At 39.4% G+C, this 21,833-nt stretch overlaps 1 protein-coding gene across 6 annotated transcripts in view; it reads left to right on the top strand.

Moving 5' to 3' along the window:
• ARHGAP26 (Rho GTPase activating protein 26) overlaps positions 1 to 21,833 on the top strand; it is a 453,586-nt gene that overhangs the window by 167,046 nt on the left and 264,707 nt on the right. For all 6 annotated transcript variants that reach the window (XM_075209689.1, XM_075209691.1, XM_075209688.1 and 3 more), the window contains exons 9-11: positions 1,204 to 1,304; positions 12,350 to 12,444; positions 19,396 to 19,474. In XM_075209689.1, the coding sequence (XP_075065790.1) occupies positions 1,204 to 1,304; positions 12,350 to 12,444; positions 19,396 to 19,474 (275 nt within the window). The remainder of the gene's footprint in view (positions 1 to 1,203; positions 1,305 to 12,349; positions 12,445 to 19,395; positions 19,475 to 21,833) is intronic.

Genomic DNA, 21,833 nt, shown 5'->3' with positions numbered 1-21,833 from the left:
TTCTTTGTACAGTGCTACAGAATTAGTGGTGCTATTTGCTACAGAATTAGTGGTGCTATATAAATAGCTGCTGCTGATGACTGTTTTGTGTGCAGTCAAAAGTAGTGTCCATTTTGTCTTATAGGGAAGACATTATTTTATGTGAGCCCAATCTGATCTGTTTCCCTTTCTTGAGTCTTATCATCCTGAGAGTGGAAAAACTTGCATTTGACTAGTGCCTTACAGTAGTCCAGGAAATGTCCATCAATCAGCTTCAGTTCAAGAGCAGACAATGATACTAGCACACGTGATAGTAGTCTCCTAAGTCTATCCATCAATATTTCTTGAGGGATACGGTTGATCTCGTGTTCATTAGGGCTATAGGCAATTCATCAGTCCATGTTAACCCAGTCTCTGCACATATCTTTCCATCTTTTAACTATTTTTTTTATTTTTTTTTATTAAATACCATTTTGTATCTGTTTTCACTGAGACTTTACTGTATTATGGATTATGACAATTCTGTTGGGTTCCTAGAGCTTTTATTAATTCTCATTCTGCTTGTTCTGTGAAATGTGTTCCCCTATCTTAATGTATTAAGGGTTTGAGAAAGGTGTTTGTTTTTTTTTTCTCTCCCCTTTTGGTAGTGTCTGCTTTGACATACAGGTAGGCCTCTAGTGTCCAATGACAGACCAGAGTATATTTAATTTACTGAAGTACCTAAAATGGGGCGACTCTCCCTTTTTATAAGCTAGTTCACAAGGTGAGAAAGATAAAGAATAAGGGTAACACACACTTCTGAGGGGCAACAAGGTTCTACGAGACCAAGTATATCCCCAGACCTATTCAACATATAGACTCCTAAATTCATACAATGTGCATTTGTTATACCAGTACAACTGTAGTATTACTTTTTATCTTCAATTCATAAACTTAATTTTTGTGATTGTTGTGATAAAACTGGTTGTAAGTATTTGTGTGAGAGAGGAAAATTAAAAATATTTCATTACTGAATTACTTCACTACTTGACCTATAGTTAAATCCGTTTGTCCTCTACAAATATCTTTTATGACCCCCTTTCCAGGCTGACTACATATATACTTGGTTATTCTGATTAGCATAATAGCTATTATTTTTGTTAATTGGTACATGTAAAACATGATGTTAATACCAAAATGCAAATTCTTTCTTGTTACCAATATCTTTTTGTTAATTCATTGCAGGACACTTTGGCACATCATGGGTCAAACACTATTGCACCTATCAGCGGGACACAAGGCAAATCACTGTGGTACCATTTGACCAGAAGTCTGGGGGGAAAGTAGTAAGTAGAATAGTTGTATGTTCAGTATATATGCCTGTCCAATATTCTTAAATATTTGAACATGGGGAAAAAACACAGTTTAACGCTGGTTAAATACTTTGTGTTAACCCCTACTGGGTATGTGCACAATGTGTTTCAAAAGAGACATTTTTTTCAAATGTGGACATGCTTTGAATGCCTTAAAATGGAAAAAGCTGCATGCAAAAAATATTCTGCAAATGCACATAGACATAAGTATGAACTTAACTGGGTACAGTCACACAAAGTATAATGTGTTTTCTCTTTACACTTGGTAGCATTCTTTATATTTATATTTAAACGCTGCTGCCAACTTGTGTTTTTATTGCAAGTGGGTAACTGGTCTTACTCTCTCGTTACTCTCTCATAATTTACTCTCTTGTACAAGTTCCCACACGTTCAAAAGAGTATTAATTTTTTTTTCATATAACATAGTTCAATATGATAGTTGCCAATTGCTTTTAATGATTTTGTTTCTGGTATTGAACAATTTCACTTCTTGCTAAATGTTATAAATGTTATTCTTACAAGCAATGCTTTGTAAGTTTATATTTCAAAACGAGCACATGATGCGTAAAAGTCACCAATACTCTACTGATCCAAGGCTGAAGAGTTCTGAACTTCCACTTTCATTAATGTAAGCACAAGAACTGTGCCGCGGGAGGGAGCTTAATGGAATGGATTTCCATGGCCGAGCAGCTGCATGCAAGCCTCACATCGGCCAGATCAATGTTAAGTGTAATACGTAAAGCACACAAACACTGGACAGTGGACCAGTGGAAACGTGTTCTGTGGAGTGACAAATCACGCTATTCTGTTTGGCATTGAGATGGGCGAGTGTGGGTTTAGCAGATGCCGTGAGAACATTCTGCCTGATTGTATTATGCCAATGGTGAAGTTTGGTGGAAGAGAGATAATGGTATGGGACTATTTTTCATGGTTTTGGCTAGGCCTCTTCTCTCCAGTGAAGGGCAATCTTAATGCTTCAGAATACCAAGTCATTTTGGACAATGCTATGCTTCCAACTTTGTGGAAATAGTTTGGGGAAGGCCCTTTTCTATTCCAACATGACTGTGCCCCAGTGCACAAAGCAAGGATTACAAAGACATGGTTTGATGAGTTTGGTGTGGAAGAGCTTGACTGGCCGCACAGAGCCCTGACTTCAACCCCATCGTAAACCTTTGGGATGAATTGGAACGAAGATTACGAGCCAGGTCTTCTTGTCTAATATCAATGCCTGACCTCATAAATGCTCTACAGAATGAATGGGCACAAATTCCCACAGAAACACTCCAGCATCGTGTACAAAGCCTTCCAAGAAGAGTGAAAGCTGTTATCGCTGCAAAAGGGGACCAACTGCATGTTAACGTATATGTATTTGAGTACAATGGGCTCAGTTTTTTTCTTACTCAATTTTTATAGACAAAAACCATGTTGCAATGCAAGGGGTGCAAAATAGTTTATTACTTTGCACATAAGTAAAATACTGTCTGTTTTTTCATGTAGCACACGCATACTTGATAGCATATTTATACACTGAAATTTAAAGTTGATCTAGTACATGCCCTACCCCAACTATAAGTCTGACATAACATTTTAAATTTACCTCCCCCTCCAATGCAACATGGTTTTGGCTTACTTGCTTAACTTTTCTTATTGAATCAGGCCTAATATCTTTACAATCCCTGTTGGTGTAATGGTCAAGTGTCCGAATACTTTTGTCCATATAGTGCATTTCCATGGCTTTCCTCAGCACTTTCATTTTTATTCCAAGCAGATGTGATGGAGAGTTTAAAAGATATATATTCTTGTGGAGAAAGCAGGGTGGCCAGTTTGAGTAGTAACATGGACACCTCAAAGCACCCTCTTTCTCCTGGGTATAAGCTGCAAATACACGTAAATCGTATGATAAAAACTGTGTTTAATATCACAAAGTATGTACGTATGGGTTTATTCATACAAAGTCATATGTGCCCATTGTTTCTGGTGTATTTAACATTAAGTACATTAATTCTGCAAAGACAGAGGATGTCTTCCCAAAGTCAATTATATAGTTGACCATGTTTAACTAAATGTGGATGGCGGAGACCCTTTTTAGGGGGTTTACCTTGGATGTCTGTGCTTGGTTTGTGTGCTGGGTAGATAGTTGCTGCCATTACGGGTGCTCCGGGTGTTCCGATTCCCAGGGATGAGGTTCTTGTTGTCTTAGGGTCTGGGGTGCCTAGATTGGAGAAAAGAGGGGTGTAGGAGGGGAGAAAAAAAGGGGTGTGGGGGGGTAGAGCAGTGCAATTGAAGCGGTACAGACAATATACTCAGGTGCTGGAAGTACAGCAGGTGTTTACAGCTTGTTTTGCAGTTATGAATGCTTTAGCTCTTTTGCTTTTTGTCTATAGCTCTGATGCGGTGTATATTGTATGGGTGTGTTCTCCGCTAATTGCTGTTTGCTCTTACTTATAGCCTTGTTTATAGCTCAGGGATTATATGGGTTAAGTAATAGTGTCTATAGCTAGATGTTTATAGCTCCCAGTGTTTGGAGTGTTTACAAATGTAAGCTGGTAAATAAGTGGCTGCGTTAGATGTGGTGGGTGTTTAAAGATAAGTGCTTAAAGCCTTGATATGGAGGGTGAGGGGAGGCTAATATAATAATGGGGTTGGTACTGGATTTATGTGTGTGTTGGGTGTGCTGGAATATCGAGGCTAGGAAGTTTATAGGTGGTGGATGCTGGGTGTGTAAGATGGGGTGGTTAGGAGTTTAGGCGGAAGCGGTATAAATACTCTTATATTGTTGCTCTTACTAGAGCAGTTGGTGTATTGCCTTTGTAGTGGACGGTGGTCGGTGTGATTAGGGGCGGCTGCGTGCTGCTTCTGGCTTGTGAAGAACGGCGGGGGAGGCAGTAGCTTGGCTGAGCGGTTGGCTGTAGCGGCAGCTGGAACGCACTGTGCGTTCCAACTGCCAGGTATCGGGTGGAGCGCACAGGCGCCTGTGCGTTTCACTGCTAGGTGTTAGTGCCGCTTGGTTCTCGCTCCGTTCGCGGCCGCTGGATCCGGAGAGAGTGTGTCAAAGTTGATTGGGGACGTGGGGAATCTGGTGGTGATCGTTTCGGGTGCTTGTGTCCTTGTTAGCCAACGCGTTTCGTCCTTGGACTTCGTCAGGGGTATGGCGGTAGAGTGAGTATGGAGATCCTTATGTTCTTGGTTTTTAATTGTTCGCCCAATCGGAATGGAGGAGGGGGGGAGGGAGTGGGCGTGAAAGGTGGGATAACTATGGTTGACTTTATTGAATATTGGGATACGCTTATGATATGTGAAGTGAGTGAATATGGCAGTTTGGAACAATGAAAATGAATGGCTACTTTGATTTTAATTAAAATTGGAAGTATGAGGATGTTGGGATAGCAGATGGGGATCGATTGTGTGGGTGCAGAGTATAATGTGGTAAATGGATGTATTATACATTGGCGCTATGGTTACTGACGTTATATATGTGTTAGTGGGGGAGAAAGTAGGTTTTAAGGTAATGTGGCAGTGACGGGCTGAGGGCGGGGGTATGTGTGTGCTAAATAGGGGAGGTGGTGGGAGGCGGGGTGTTGAGTGAATAGGGCTGTGGAGGGGAGGGGTTATTTACGTATAATAGTGGGAGTGGTATGATTATTCTATGTGTAATAGAGAAGTATTTTTTGTGTTAGTTTATTTATATTATTCTTAAGGTTGGTTAATGTTAGAGTGGAAGGTTAGGTGGTGTAAAAATGAAATTAAAGGCTGTAAATTGGAGTCTAGTTACATTTAGTCTATTAGCACAAAAGTAAATAAGTATATAATTAGTTATAGTGCGTGGAAGGGCCCTGGGTTCCTACATGATAATCCGGATATGGGGATTTTGTAGGTGGGGGGGGAGGGGGCTAATTAATTTGTTAATAAATAATAAATAGCATTTCGTTATAGTAGTTTGTGAGGGTGTATGTGTCTTGCAGGTAAGGTTATAGTATATGTGGTATAGGTTTAGGGATTGTGCAAATGGGGGCTGGTATTAATTAATATGAAAAGGGGGGGGTTTTGGATGATGGTGTAAGGATAATAGGGTGGGGGTGGGGAGGGGTTATATTGGGCTATATTGGGCGTGGGGAACTAGGGAAGGATTTGCGGGGGGGTGAGGTAAGAGGGGTATACTTACTATAGGAATATTCCTAGTTTGAAGTCTATGTTGAGGCCTTTTGGTGTTAAGGATCCTATCTTGTAGATCCATTTTGCTTCTTCCTTTGAAATGAGTTTGATGTAGTCTCCTCCTCTCCAGGGCTTAGGGACTTGTTTGATGCCTGTGAATTTGAGTCCTGTGGGGTCTTGGTTGTGGTTTGTCCTGAAATGTTCAAAGACACTGTGGTTTTGTACTCCTTTTCTGATGTTCCTTATATGTTCTGGAATTCTTGTCTTTAGATTCCTTATGGTTCTTCCTATGTACTGGAGACCGCAGAGGCACTCGAGTAAATAGATGATTCCTGTGGAGTCGCATGTCATTTTTTCATCTCGTGTCTACTTCCGTTTGAGTTGGAGCTGAAGTTCGTGGTGGGTTGGGTTGAGTTGTGTTTAATCGTTCTGCATGCTAAGCATCTGTTGCAGTGGTAGAATCCCTTTTTTCCTTCTTTCATCCAGGTTTCTCTGTTCTTCTTTTTGTTTTTTGGGATGAAGCTGGCCGTTAGTATGTTTTTGAGGTTCCTCGCTTTTCTGTACACTATTCTAGGTTTTGGTGGTATGTATTCCTTTAATTGTTCGTCCTGGAGTAGAATGTGCCAGTGTTTTCTTAGGATGTTTTCGAGTTTCCTGTGGTGGCTGTGGAAGTTGGTTATGAAGAGGGGTGTGTCTTTTTCTTTTTTCGTTTCTTTTGATCTGTAGGAGAGAAGTTCTTCTCTTTTCAAGTTGGTTGCTTTTTTCAGTTCTTTGTTGAGGTGTGCTGGGTCGTAGTTTCTTTCTTCAAATTTCTTTTTCAAGGTGTCTGCTTGCTCTTTGAAAGTGTTGATCGAGGAACAGTTTCTTCTGATTCTTCTAAACTGTCCTCCCGGGATGTTCTTAAGCCATGTCTTGTGGTGATTGCTACTTGTTGGGATGTAACTGTTGCAGTCTACAGGTTTCGTGTAGGTTTTGGTGTAGAGGCTGTTATTCTCCACGTAAATGGTAAGGTCCAGGAATTCTACTTGTTGCTTGCTTGTGTTGGAGGTGAATTTCAGGTTCAGGTTGTTATTGATGTAGTGTAGGGAGGATGAGAGGTCTTCGTCATTTCCTTTCCATATGAAGAAGATGTCATCTATGTATCTCATCCAAGTCACTAGGTCGGTGTAATGGGGATTGTTGTTCCAGATGTTGTCGTCTTCCCATTTTGCCATGTAGAGGTTTGCATAGCTTGGTGCGAATGTTGTCCCTGTTGTCTGTTTGTAATATTCGCCTTCGAACCAGAAGTAATTGTGGTCGAGGATGAAGGAAATGGCTTCTATGATGAATTCTGTTTGCTTGATTGGTAGGTCCGGGTTTTCTCTCAGGTAATGCTTGCTGTGTTCACATCCTTTCTTGTGGTTGATGATGGTGTAGAGGGAGGTTACATCGCAGGTGGCTAGGGTGTAATTTTCTTTCCATTCGATTTCGTTAAGGATCTTTAGGATCTGAGTTGTGTCTTTCAGGTAGCTTCTCTGTGTGCTCACTAAGGGTTATAGGAATTGGTCAATGTATTTCGAGAGGTTACTGGTGAGAGAGTCGATCCCAGATACTATCGGTCTTCCTGGTGGTTTTTCGATGTTTTTGTGGATTTTCGGTAGATAGTAAAACACTGGGATCCTAGGATGTGGTTTTGAGATGTAGATGTGCTCCTTTTTGTTCAGTATTCCTTCCTTCAGGCCCTTGTTTAGTAGTTTTTGGAGCTCTTTTTGATACTTGCTTGTGGGGTCACAGTTCAGTGAGTTGTATGTAGTTTCGTCGCTCAATAGTCTTTTCGCTTCTTCTAGATAGTCTGTTTTGTTCAAGATAACTATCCCTCCTCCTTTGTCGGCTGGTTTCAGGACTATGTCCTTGTTCCTCTTAAGTTCTTTGAGGGCTTGTTTTTCCTGTGGGGAGAGGTTGTGAGATCTTGCCTTTCTATTTTTTAGTTGTTCTAGGTCTTTTTCCACTAGAGATTCGAAGGTCTTTATGTAGGCTCCTTTCATATGGTGCGGGAAAAAGTTAGACTTGGAGTTGAGGCTTGTGTGGACGTATGATATGTCTTCCTCGGTGGTGTTGTTTGTTACCTCTGTTCTTCCTTCTGAGGATTTTTTGAAGAATTTCTTCAGGCATAGTTTCCTTGTGAATTTGTGGAGGTCTATGTAGGTCTCGAATTTCTCTACTTGGTTTTTGGGGGCAAATTTCAAGCCTTTGTTGAGTAGTGTGATCATTTGTTGTGTCAGGGTGATGTTGCTGAGGTTGAAAATCCCTTCTGGTTTTACTCCTTCTTTTTGTGTATGCTTTTTGGTTCTTCTTTTTGCGAGTAGACCTCCTCTTGTTCCTCTTCTGAGTCTGAGGTTATTGCTTTTCTTTTGAGGGCTGACATGTTTTCTTGTGTTCGTTTTTGTGGTTGGTCTGGTGGGTCTGGTTGTTTCTGGAGAAATTCTAAAAAATGCTCCAGTGATTCTTCTACTTCTTCTTCTTGGGTTGGGCTCATGTAGGTGGTGATGTTCAAGTCGTTGATTGTGTTCAGAATCCTTTCTTTTTCTGAGTTCACAGATTTTTCGTGAGTTTTCTTTCCTTCTAAAAATTGGTGTCTTGCTATGTGTTGGTGTCGGTTTCCGTATGAAAAATTTCTTGCGTTCGATGGTTTGTATATCCTGTTCTGGTTTTCGTGTCTTGGTCTTGTTGCGATCAGTGGTGGTCTTTGTTGTCTCGCTGGTCTTGTGGGTCGGTGGAAGAGTGTTGTTTCCTCTGGTGTTTGGGACCTGGTGTAGCGGTATTCTTCCGTGGGCTCTGTTGTGTTCGTAGTCTTGGTATTCCCTGTAGAATTTCTTTTGTTTTGTCATGATGATATTGTCTTCCAGTTTGTTTAGATTGGTTTGGGTCATACGTTCTAGTTGTTTGTAATCTAGGTTTTCCAGGGGTTTCAAATCTTCTTGTATCTTATTTATTTCTTTCTCTATTTTTTCCAGAGATGCCTTTCTGTCCTTTATGATGAGTTCTATTAGTTTTCGTGAGCATGTTTCTAGAGTTTCGTTCCATTCTTTTTCGAAATGGTTGCTGCAAGGTGTGAAGGTGGGTGTTTTCTGGATGCGTAGACCTCTTGGTATTCTTTTGTGTTCTAGGTACTTGCTCAGGGTTGAGTGGTCCCACCATAGTTTTATTTCGGTTTCTAGGAGTTTCTTCAGTCTCAGGAATTTGTTACAGAAGTTCTCTTCTATCGGGGTTTATATGGGAGCTTCTTGTGGTGTGGTGTTGAATATGTTGTTTAGTTTCTGTGTCCTTAGATGTCTTAGGTGTTCCATGTTCTAGAATAGTAGCTGCTGACTGTCCTTGCGGAACTTTTGAAGTTGAACGTGGATGGTGGAGACCCTTTTTAGGGGGTTTACCTTGGACGTCTGCGCTTGGTTTGTGTGCTGGGTAGATAGTTGCTGCCGTTACGGGTGCTCCGGGTGTTCAGATTCCCAGGGATGAGGTTCTTGTTGTCTTAGGGTCTGCCGTGGCGCAACCTGGGGTGCGTAGATTGGAGAAAAGAGGGGTGTAGGAGGGGAGAAAAAAAGGGGTGTGGGGGGGTAGAGCAGTGCAATTGAAGCGGTACAGACAATATACTCAGGTGCTGGAAGTACAGCGGGTGTTTACAGCTTGTTTTGCAGTTATGAATGCTTTAGCTCTTTTGCTTTTTGTCTATAGCTCTGATGCGGTGTATATTGTGTGGGTGTGTTCTCCGCTAATTGCTGTTTGCTCTTGCTTATAGCCTTGTTTATAGCTCAGGGAATATGTGGGTGCCGCTACAGCCAACCGCTTGGCCAAGCTACTGCCTCCCCCGCCGTTCTTCACAAGCCAGAAGCAGCACGCAGCCGCCCCTAAGGACACCGACCACCGTCCACTACAAAGGCAATACACCAACTGCTCTAGTAAGAGCAACAATATAAGAGTATTTATACCGCTTCCACCTAAACTTCTAACCACCCCATCTTACACACCCAGCGTCCACCACCTATAAACTTCCTAGCCTCGATATTCCAGCACACCCAACACACACATAAATCCAGTACCAACCCCATTATTATATTAGCCTCCCCTCACCCTCCATATCAAGGCTTTAAGCACTTATCTTTAAACACCCACCACATCTAACGCAGCCACTTATTTACCAGCTTACATTTGTAAACACCCCAAACACTGGGAGCTATAAACATCTAGCTATAGACACTATTACTTAACCCATATAATCCCTGAGCTATAAACAAGGCTATAAACGAGAAAAACAGCACTTAGCGTTTGTCACCCACATATTCCCTGAGCTATAAACAAGGCTATAAGCAAGAGCAAACAGCAATTAGCGGAGGACACACCCACACAATATACACCGCATCAGAGCTATAGACAAAAAGCAAAAGAGCTAAAGCATTCATAACTGCAAAACAAGCTGTAAACACCCGCTGTACTTCCAGCACCTGAGTATATTGTCTGTACCGCTTCAATTGCACTGCTCTACCCCCCACACCCCTTTTTTTCTTTTTTTCTCCCCTCCTACACCCCTCTTTTCTCCAATCTAGGCACCCCAGGTTGCGCCACAGCAGACCCTAAGACAACATGTTAAACTAAATGTTCATGTTTGTGTAAATCATATATGGAGTTCCTTAAAATTCAGTCAGGTGGGTGCGGGGATAATGGCATACATAGTTCAATCATTGGAACTTAACTGAATTACTTCCCACACAAGATTCGTTAAGTTCACGGTATACCCCATTGTCTAAACATGGCCCCATGATGGTTCAGATGTCATGGCACCATGCATTAAGCCCATAGGAAATATTGGTAGGTTATGGGTATAAAGACGGTATGCAAAAAAATTGAGGGGGTTCTTCTTTGGAGGAGGCTGATTTAAGTTCCATCAACTCAAGTTATCCATCATCTGTTTAGCCAGCCATTTGAGACTGTAGCCCAAGCCGTACAGAGATGTTCCCTGCTACTAGAGAGATTTAATTACTCTGCATCTACCTATGACTTGCTATTGTGTACTGCTCAGTTGCCAGTGCAGAGTGCTAAATTTCACTATAACTCGCTAGTGCTGTGGAACTGTGACATGTACATTCTATTGGGGCTGATGTTAACATGTTATGTGTATTGTCAATAAAGCAAACCATTCTTTCAGCCCCATCATCATCATCATCACTTATTTATATAGCACCAACATATTCTGTAGCGCTTTACAATTGGGAACAAATACAGTAAGAAACAAACTGGGTAAAACAGACAAAGAGGTGAGAAGGCCCTGCTCGCAACCTTACAATCTATGGGACAATGGGAGTTTGATACATGAGGTTAAGTCTACATTTTTCATTACGGTCCAGCGAGATTGCAAAGGTAACAGTGGTTCGTAAGCTAAATGATCCCGTCGCACACAATTTTACACAAGACTACCCCCTGAACAACATTGTTGTAACGGGTGGTAATAGGGTAATTTAGTGAGGTTAAGAGGGTGGTTGGGGAATATTAAAAGCTTGTCTGAAAAAAGGGGGTTTTTCAGAGAATGCTTGAAAGTTTGTAGACCAGAGGAGAGTCTTATTGTGCGAGGGAGGGAATTCCATAGAGTGGGTGCAGCCCGAAAAAAGTCCTGTAACCGGGAATGGGAGGATGTAATGAGGGTGGATGAGAGATGCAGAACGGAGTAGCCGAGTTGGTAGATATTTTGAGACGAGAGGAGATGTATGTTGGTGCAGCTTTGTTGATGGCCTTGTAGGTTAGTAAAAGTATTTTATATTTGTTTTCCTAGAAAACAGGCAACCAGTGTAGAGACATACAGAGTGATTCAGCAGAGGAATAACGATTTGCATAACTGTCCTACCATTGTTCTCATCATGGGCTTAAATTTAAAGTACCTCAAAGTGAGGGAAGAAAAATATTTTCAGACATTAAAACAGTGAAAGCAGAGTTGAGATCATTTCTCTTTCTGGCTAATGGAAATGCCTGAGTCCCTAATATTTCTTATTCTCAATGGATGGTGATTGACAGAGATACAACATTTTTATGTTAAAATGAAATTCGGTAAATTCCAAGTATTTTATAAAAGTCTTTGCATTTTAACTTTTAATAAAAAGGGTACAACAAATATTTTTTTCTAGCCAAAATTTCAGCACCCTTGTCAAACCTTAACAAGCATGAGATAAAAGGCTTGTATTGTAGATGTGATGGAATATATAGATTCTTCTATGCCCTGGCAGAAATTACAAGTTTAAAACAGTCACCGATTTATTTGCTGTACTGATCAAAACCTCACCAGATGCATTTATCATTTCAGCAGCCCAGTATTGTATACATTGTTTGTTAAAGCTTCATTTCTGTCTATAAAGGCCCATTTTTCGTAGGAAGCTGGCATGCTATTTTTTTGACTATTCTTTTCAGCAGCTGCTGGACTTCCTGTTTATGGGATAATCGGTTATGTAATCTGTTTTTAAATTGTGTTTTGTTATATCCTTGTAAATGTTATTCTGATGTAATCCTTATACAATCTTTTAACATATTTGAGCATTACTAACACAACATGAATTTGGGAGACTACATTACAATTTCAACATGATATATATCTTGAAGACATTCAGTATATTGGCTAAATTGAATTACATTAATATCACAATTTTGTTATCATAGTCTTTTTTTCTGTCCAGTATTATACAATGTGTTATATAGCTTTTCTTCCATTCAAAATATGAAGTAACAAATAGAAACGACCAGCTATAGATGGTCAGTGCCACTTACCACACCAATCTGTATGTGTGTTTAAACTGCTCCTTCAGTAGAAGAATAACTGCTATCAACGTGTTTATCTCACCCATCTTCAGGGAGAGGAAGAAGTAGTTTACTTGAAGTCCTGCATACGAAGAAAAACAGACTCCATTGAGAAGAGATTTTGCTTTGATGTTGAACTTGTTGATCGGTGAGTCCAGTGTTTGAAACCTAAAGTATTTAAAACATTTTGCTTTATCTGAAGTGGTCATATTAAACAGATTATTACAAAGGTGGTTGAAGTTCCATCCCTAGCGGTGGGGAAAAAATGTGTTGCAGAAATTTAGTTTCTGGAGAATTGAACATATGCCTGTCTGATGGTACTTCTTCATGTCCGCTGCGTAACTAGCAACTGCATGCTCTTGAGGCATAGAACCTATCTGGGTGGTTGGGCAATGAGGTGTAAGTTTTGTCCCAATGTGGGTTTAACCCTTATACTACGTTTATATGCATAATGCTTTGTTCAAAGTAATTTCTAATAATAAGCTAATCTGACAGCAATAGCAGTGTGGCAAACCCCATCCATACTAAAAATGTAACATTGCAGATAAGTATATTCTTAAAATGGTCTGTGCCTATATGTTATGCATTATTGCTTACTCTCAGGAGGTCTGGGGAAACGCCTGAATTAGGGCAAGTCCCAGATTCCTGGGAGAGCAAGAAAGCAGACTGTAGTCTTGGCTGTCCTGGTTAGCTCCGAGTAGCAGGAGGTTGTGTTGTTACGAGTCATCCCTCTCCTGCCACTGTGTACTAATGATAATGTGAATGCTTCAACATGAACCATGTCATGCTGCACCTCCCTTGTCTTTTCCTACCTTTCCTCCACATCTTCCAGAAGCAGGTTGGGGAAAAAAGGACAAGTATGATGTCATGTTCCCTTTTTTAATTTTTCGCTTAGCTTAATTTTCTTATAAATTTGTTACCATTTGTTTGATTAAAACGTCTAACAGCCTGATGGCAGCTATTGCAAATCACTGTGAATTTGGAGATCTGTGCAAGTAGAAGGAACATATGTGGGATATTGAATTTTAGGCACTTAGCTTGAGTCTTTTCATATAACCAGAGTATATGGCATTTCCAGGCACCAAAAATTACTTGATGTATGGTGGTGAATGCTGCTCTAGCTAACACACTGTCCTGAAAATAAATCCATTATATTACATATTTATTTTTAATTTCATTTGCCATAGATCATTTTATAGCTTCTGTTGCAGTATTCAGGATTAATGCTGGCACAGACAGAAGATTCACAAATATGTGAAAGACTAACTCAAAATCACAGGGAATTCTTTAAAAATGGTAGTATCCATTTTCAATTGATATCTTCCCAGTAATTTGTGCAATGTATGAAAGGGTAGTGGTCTGTTACAAAAGAAGGTACATTTTCTGATGACTTCTCAGTAAGTGCTATTGTCCACATTTTATGTCATTTGTAAAGCGGTTCTATCTGACATGCTGCTTTCATCTCTACAGCTTGCTTGCCTGATTCTTATGTCTGATGATAATAAAACAGCTAGTTGATTTAGGCATTGGAAATGAAAAGGAAAAACATAAAATATGCCCAATTGAGGCTCCAAATGCCAGTGTATTACCAGAATTATAAACAGAGCCATAGTTTTAATTTGTACTGTTATAGACCATTACTATTGATGGTGCTTTAAATTAGTAATAGTTCTCTGCTGCCCCTACCACAGTGTAGCTCCATGTTTATACAGTAAATGCAGCTGTGATTGTAGGCTAAGCCTCACATACAGCAAGTATATCATGGACACCTCCTGACAAGATTTCTCAAACTTTTTTTTCACGTCTATTCAAAAAATAAAAAATATTGGCGTATGTGATGTGTATACAAATAACACAGATTATGCTACAGCAGATACATTTGAATGCACATATTCAAATAATCTTGTTAGCCATTAACAATGATGTAACCCAGTATTATCTGGTGTCTCCTTATACAGTTGTTGATTTAAGTCTAGTCTGTATCACCATTTTCTTTTGTTTTGTGGCCTTTCAATAAATCCAGACCTGCTTATACCAACTCCTCTCAGTTTAGTATATGAATTCAGTTGCAAAGCTCCGTTGTTGAACAATGTGTGGCCTAAAGCAATTAGCAAAGTAGCATACGATTTACATATTGGTCATGTTTTGAATCCATTTTTAGCATGCTCATATGCGTGTAGTACCTTCATGCTGATCATCCTGTTATATGGTGGATTATCTGATCTTACAATCTTTGCCAAAATATATATTTGCTCAATTGCACTCTTTTAAAATAACTCTTTCCTCTAAACAAGAGTTGATTGGTCGCCACAATTCTTTTCTCTATTGATATACAGAACCTTTATCTTTTATTCAGAACTTAATACTGTATCATCCCTAAACCTCTTCCATGTTTGATTGTAGGAAAGGTGTTTTTACTTTAAAGATTATTTTTGCTTTCTGTAAACATAAGGATGATGTGCTTACCAAAATCCTCTATTTTGGTCACCTCTGTCCACAGGACATTCTCCCAGAAGGAATTTGCCTTCGTCAGATGTGGTTTGGCAATCTCCTGTTTGGGTTTTCAGTGTGTCCCTCCTGAACCTCTTACCATATGACCCCCTCTCATTGAGATGGTGTCGGACTGTCAGACTTTGTGTGAAGGCCAGCTCAAATCTCTTTGGCAGTTGATCAAGGTGTTTTCTCCACCATTCGAAAAATCTTGCGCTGCAATCTTCAGTCCATTTTTTGCCTGCGGCCATGTGCACGGGGCTTGGCTACATAACCAAGAGCCTTAAATTTACCGATACCTTTACATACAGTGGAAACAGGAACATCAAGGTCCCTGGAGATTTGTAGCTTTGAGATTGCCCATGCTTGGCTACAATCTTCTATCTGGTCTCCTCAGACAATTTTCCAGCTTGCTTTTTTCTCACTCCATGCTCATTGCAGAACAGACAAGTGGCACAAAACTTGAGAATGACTCAGTTTCTCTACTCAGCTTCATTTAATGTCTGGTTTTTTTTTATATTGCACATACCACAGATGAATTCAGCTCCGAAATGAAGGAGAATCACCTGCTTGAAATCTAATTATTTCCAACCCTTTCTAAATCATGCCAATAACTTTGTCCGACCCTTTTAAGGATTTCTACGTGGAATAAGCTAAATCAGTAAATTTTGCTTTATTCCATTCCAAACAAATACATATGTGAATACCAAAATATTTATTTTTATTTCAACAATCTCTGGAAGAAGTGGCACATTATTAGAAAAAACTGAAAGGGTGCCAATATTTTTGTAAAAAAACAAAAAAAAAACCCTCAAAGTATTTGCAAAGCAGGTTTGTGTTATGCCACCCAAGTCCTGACAAGTTTAAACAGACTTGTTTTTTTGTTTGTAAATTTTGGGGAGCATGAAGTAACTGCCTGGGTTGTGTGGGTCAGTAGATGAAATAAAACCTAACATGTGTGAAGGATGTTGTAGTACATAAAAAAGAAAGCTGAGTAATTGTATAGTATGTGTGTCTGTATAAATGCATGTACAGTATGTATGTCTATGTATATGTGTATGTATATAACATTGTGACAAAGGCAGGCATTTATCTGACAATATGCAAAGAAAACATACAAGCAAAGTAAGACATTGGCGCAGTTATGCACCTAGATTCAGGTTAAACCAAGTAAAGACTTATGTGTAGTTTAAAGTTGGTTAACTTACATGATTTAAAAGCTGCTTCCTCTCAGCAAACAGACAGGGTGTGTCTGTTAGTTGAAACAGAGCCAGTGATGGGCGTTTTCTCTTAAAGAGAAGGTGGGTGTGTCAACTGTCTATCAAGCCAAGGCTGGGGGAGGAGTATCATGTATAAAAGCTTGTTTATGCCATTTGTTCACTGAGACCATCGCTGGGAAAGCTGCCTGGTCCTGAGAGAGAGCTGGTCTATGTATAGCTAGCGTTTAGGGTCTCCATGATTGCTGTGCAAGTATACGGTGTCAAAACATTTACCATCCTGACAATAAAGCACCATAAAAAGGAAGAAGTTGTTCGTGTGTGCTTCTGCAGTAGCGGGCTCTTGCCACTATATATATATATATATATATATGTATGTATGTATTGTTGTAAAACTTCAGCTGTATAGAATGTATGTGTTGATTTGGGAGATATTTTCAGACAAGTGAGGAGATGTATGTTGGTGCAGTTTTGTTGAAGGCCTGGTATGTTCAAACTTTTGTTTTAATTTTCTGTGTATATATATGGGTCAGCAATCCCATAATTGATGCCACAGCTTTGTAAGAAAACTCTTCTTTCTTCAATAAGATGTTCAATTCTGTAGAGGGCTGTTGACACCAATAGTGTGTTAGGCCAACATTGATGAGGTGCCAAGTTGAATCAAACGTGCAACCATTATAATAATCTGAGATGTGCTTGTATGGTGTAATGTTCATTATCTTCCTAGTGTGCAGCACAATAATATATTATATGTCTATAGATATATATGTATGTATGTACGATATATACAGCTTTAGTTTTACATATAGACAGTGTGGCCAGTTGACAAAAGACAGGGCCTCTCAGCAGTCTTTCTGTGTGTTTCTCTTTGGCTTATTAAAAAACCTGATGAGAGATAACAAGAATGGAAAAATGCTGGTTTCAAATCCAACTACACTAAAGTAATAGAAAACATAACTGTACTAAAGATAACTTTTCCAAATGAAATACAGTGGTGTAATATACCTGATTAAAAAATGACAATACATTAATATTGAAAACTGCTCAAGGCATTAATGATATATATGTGTGTGTATATATATGTGTGTATATATGTGTGTGTGTGTGTGTGTGTGTATATATATATATATATATATATATATATATATATATATATATATATGTGTATATGTATGTATGTATATATATATATATATATATATATATGTATGTAATTGCACACATACACACACGTTAGGAGGTAAAGGACGGCGCCTTCAGGTGTAATCACATGAAAGGGTTCATATAACAGTAGTGAAATATGAATAGTAGTAAAAAATGAGATATCAGATGTAAGACAACCCAAAATAGTTATTTGTGCCACCTAACGGTCACCAGACATACAGTTCATATATCTGTTGTAGAAGTGAAGTTCATTTTGTGACCATCAATGTAGACATAACAACAAACCACATATAGCAGAGGAAACACTGTGAGAAAAGGGGAGCTGTAATTGAGTGACTACGGAGCAGTTACACAGGTAAGCTCGTTCATGTCTTTTCTCCAACACTCCAAACATATAAGCGTACCAGAGATGACACCTGTCGTGTCAGCACTATATATAGTTTCTCTTTATGCCTACATTGGTGGTCACAAAATGAATTTTACACTGGGGAGATAATTAACATTACAATATACAAGCACATCTCAGATTATTATAATGGTTGCACGTTTGATTCAACTTGGCACCTCACCAATGTTAGCCTAAAACACTATTGGTGTCATCAGCCCTCTACAGAATTGAACATCTTATTGAAGAAAAAAGAGTTTTCTTACAAAGCAGTTGCATCAATTATGGAATTGCTGACCCATATATATATACAGAGAATTAAAACAAAAGCTTGAACATACAAGGCCTTCAACAAAACTGCACCAACATACATCTCCTCACTTGTCTGAAAATATCTCCCAACTCAACACATCCATTCTGCACAAGATCTGCATCTCTCATTCACTCTCATTACCTGCTCCCATTCCCGGTTACAGGACTTTTTTCGTGCTGCACCCACTTTGTGGAATTTCCTCCCTCACACAATAAGGCTTTCCTCAAGTCATCAACCTTCAAGCGTTCTCTGAAAACCCTCCTCTTCAGGCAAGCTTATAATATTGCTCAACCACCTTCTTAACCTCCCTAGCATTACCACCTATTACCACCCTTTACACAGTTCACACAAGACATCAAACCTATGACAAACATTGCTGTGTGACTGGATCATATAGCCCGCTAAGCACTTTTTACCTTTGCATTCTGGCTAGAGTAATATGCATTATGTAGCTCTTAACCTCAGATTGTAAACTTGCGAGCAGGACCCTCTTGCCTTTCTCTCTGTATTACCCAGTTTTGTTTATCACTGTGTTTGATCCCAATCGTAAAGCACTATGGAATTTTTGGGCGCTATATAAATAAATGTTGATGATTATCAGAGTTTTATATATAATAAAAAGTCAACATTTGTAGAATGCAAATTTCCTTCTAATAAAAAGTATAAATATACGTACACAGATTATTTTAATAAAACAAAAATATTCTTCATATATAAATATAAGCACATATTAAAATAGTATACCATGTTTCACAAATAACTAGAAACAGCTCTATATGTCAAAGCATAATTAAAGCCACATCTTGGTAGATTGCAAAGTAACAAAATTGTAGGATAAGGATAGATTTCAGTGGACACTGCTAAATATGTGACTCTGACTTGGCATAGACCATGTGTTGCTTAGCCACTGCTCATAAGAGACCAAGTTCCCGATTGTGTACAGCTCTCAAAAGGAAATTAGTATTCTGTAGATGTTAGACTGGTTAGATAGCTGGCACTCAAAGGAACACATACTGTCATACAGCCTATATAGCCTCACTCATACTTTCACTGTAACCTGCTTTTACTTTACTTGTGACGGTAATGCTTCTTTTCATAATTGCAATGTGTTTGTAAGGGACATACTTCACTCAGACATTAAAAGAACCATTTGTTGTATCTGTAAATTCCATAAAATTGTAATTCTATTAAAATAGATGCCTGAAATGCTTGTCCATGTTATTCTCTCAAACGGCAGTGTAAAATTTACATTTCCCACTAGATGACAAAGATTATGTCCTCAGTACAGTGCTGGCTATGGATTCTCCTTCTCCCACAACTGCCAGGTTCAGAATCCTTTAACTAGTAGTAAATGAGGGTATGCATTTGTAAAACATGGTTTCTGCATTTTTGGCTTGGCAAACCACTTGACAGGTGGGAAACTACTGCCTTGATTGCTAGCTTCACCTGTGTTGTCTAAATCTGTTCATCGCCTATAGCTAAAATGACCAATTGTGTCCTCCTTCATTTTTTTTTTTCTTTTTTCCACAGACCGACTACAATAACAATGCAGGCTCTTTCAGAAGAGGACAGGCGGCTCTGGATGGAAGCCATGGATGGTCGGGAGCCAGTAAGTAACCTTGTTTTACTTGTCCAGTAGAGAAGTAAAAATAAAAATGGCACACTGGTCATATCACATCTGGACACTATCCAAAGCTTCATCATGATTACCTTTTGAGGTGTGTGAGATCGATATCAACTTGCAGAGATCATGTGGTACACCTAGAATTATATCGTAAATAATCAAAATAGTGTATGCATAATTCTCTTTTTAACTTAGATTTTCTGTTGGTTAATTAATTGATTATTTTTTGATTTGGAAGGCTCCACCGCAGTGGAGAAAACATGCCATACATAAAAGGTAGATGTGTACACAAAGGGTTTGGAGGGCCTTGCACATAAGAACTTGCATTCTAATTGTAGAAGGGCACAGCTGAAACAAGAGGAGCGAGTGTGGCTCAGAGGGGAGATTTGGACAGTTATGTGGTAGTGTTGGTAGAAGGTGGGTACGCACTAAGAAAGAGATGGGTTTTCAGAGAGGGCTTAAAGATTTCATAGCTGTTGGAGAGTCTGATTGGGTGTGGTTGGGAATTCCATAAGTGACTCATAAGTCTAATATGTGGGAGTGAGAGGTAGTTACCATAGATGAGGCGCAGGTCAAAGGTAGATCTAAGAGAGAGTATTTTTAGATGATATTTGATGTATGATGAGGTGGAGTTGTTGAGGGCTTTATTGGTAAGGGTAAGTAACTTGAATTTTATTCTGGACGATACAAAGCCAGTGTAGCGATACAGCAGATGTTGAACTGCAAACCAGGAAGATCAGACTTGCTGTAATTTTTAAGATGGATTGAAGTTGGGTAAGATAGTTGAGGGCCATGCCAGATCGGAAGAGTTTGCAGTAGTTAATGTGTGAGGCGATGAAGAGTTTTGGTAAAAAAAAAAAGGTTGTGTTTTGGCAATGTTTCTAGGGTAGAGGTGACAGGATAGGGGGAGAGACTGGAAATGGCAGCTATCCGTTTAAACACTTGTCATCCATATATAATATATATTGTGTGAGCGGGTAGGGGTGGCGGAGCTGGCACCATCTCCTGGTGTTTATAGCAGCTGAGAGATTCCACACAGGTTTTGTGCAACTGGCATCAGCCAGTTTTATTCTGTAAGAAAAGCAAAAGAAAACTCCAAAATAAACACCTTGCCGTACGGCTCTAACTAAACATAGTTCACTCCTGACTTATAAACTAATATAACACATTAGCAGTTTCACTTTCAGGCAGATATCGGGCTTTTCTCTCACAGAGACTCTGCAGCCTCAGTCCCCAGGCTGTGAGAGACTGAACTGTCTTGCAGTCTTTTACCTGCACAACTCGGGTGCATCTCCTGATTACCAGCAGTGACTGGTAACTTGTAAGACCTGATTTATATGCCTCATTTATGGAACCCACCCTCTCTCGATCCATAAACCCCAGGGCCCTTTTTTGGCTTTTCAATCAAGCCTACAGCTCTTCAGCAAGCAGCTTACACAACACAAACATTTTCCTGGGGCTTTTAAAAGTAGTAAGTTAGGAACCTTGGTGAAATGTATCTGCTACCATGTACTAAACCATTGACTTTGTTACAATAGATTGTTACATAAAGTCCTGTATCGCTTTAATGAAAGCGATTATGTTTTCATACAAGCAACTGTTCTAGCTTGTTGCTATGGGGCTTTCTTTAATTCAGTGCTGAACTAGGAGTTTTTTCCACCTGGATTCAGTTTTGTAATTATTAATGACCATAAGCTTACACCATGTTAAAACATTCTCTAACCGTAGGGGAAGAGTGCAGAGAGCCTGTCTGGAAAGTTTGGTGATGACTTCACAGAGGTTTCCAGGGGTTAAAGAAGGTGGGACATAGCTTCCCCCCCTCCTTACAGAGTTCTATATTGATTGCTGTGCAGCAGTGTGTGACAGGGAACCACTTTCTAAGGTTGCCAGTTGTTAAACAGTGACCAAGATTTCTATTTATCTGCTTCCTTATACTCCTAAGATCCAGCACAAGAGGATGTAGATCTACTATGGGCAGTCATCAAGGGTATAGTAAAACTTTACTTTGTTAATCCCCATATCCTGTTTTGTATTCCTGGTATGTAGGGCTTGAAGATAGCTGCCCTAGGCTGTTACAGGCACTCATCAGTATATGTAACTTTAAAATTAAGTGAAGTTGGGAGCGATAAGCAGGTTGTATTAGACACAATAATAGGGTTTGGGGAATAGCAAAGTAACATTCACATAATGAGCCAGCCTTGAACGCTTATTGTTATTCCAAAGGATGTTGTGCTGGTTTTGTTTTTAAAATAATTATTATTAAGTCAATTAAGTAGTTTGCTTTAAATTGCTTTGCATTATAATTTATACTGCAATTACATTGGGAAGGCTTGTAATAGTGTTT

The sequence above is a fragment of the Mixophyes fleayi genome, chromosome 4 (assembly GCF_038048845.1).
Source record: "Mixophyes fleayi isolate aMixFle1 chromosome 4, aMixFle1.hap1, whole genome shotgun sequence".
NCBI lineage: Eukaryota > Metazoa > Chordata > Amphibia > Anura > Limnodynastidae > Mixophyes > Mixophyes fleayi.
The sequence above is the reverse complement of the archived record's forward strand: the minus strand, read 5'-3'. Positions and strand labels throughout refer to the sequence as shown.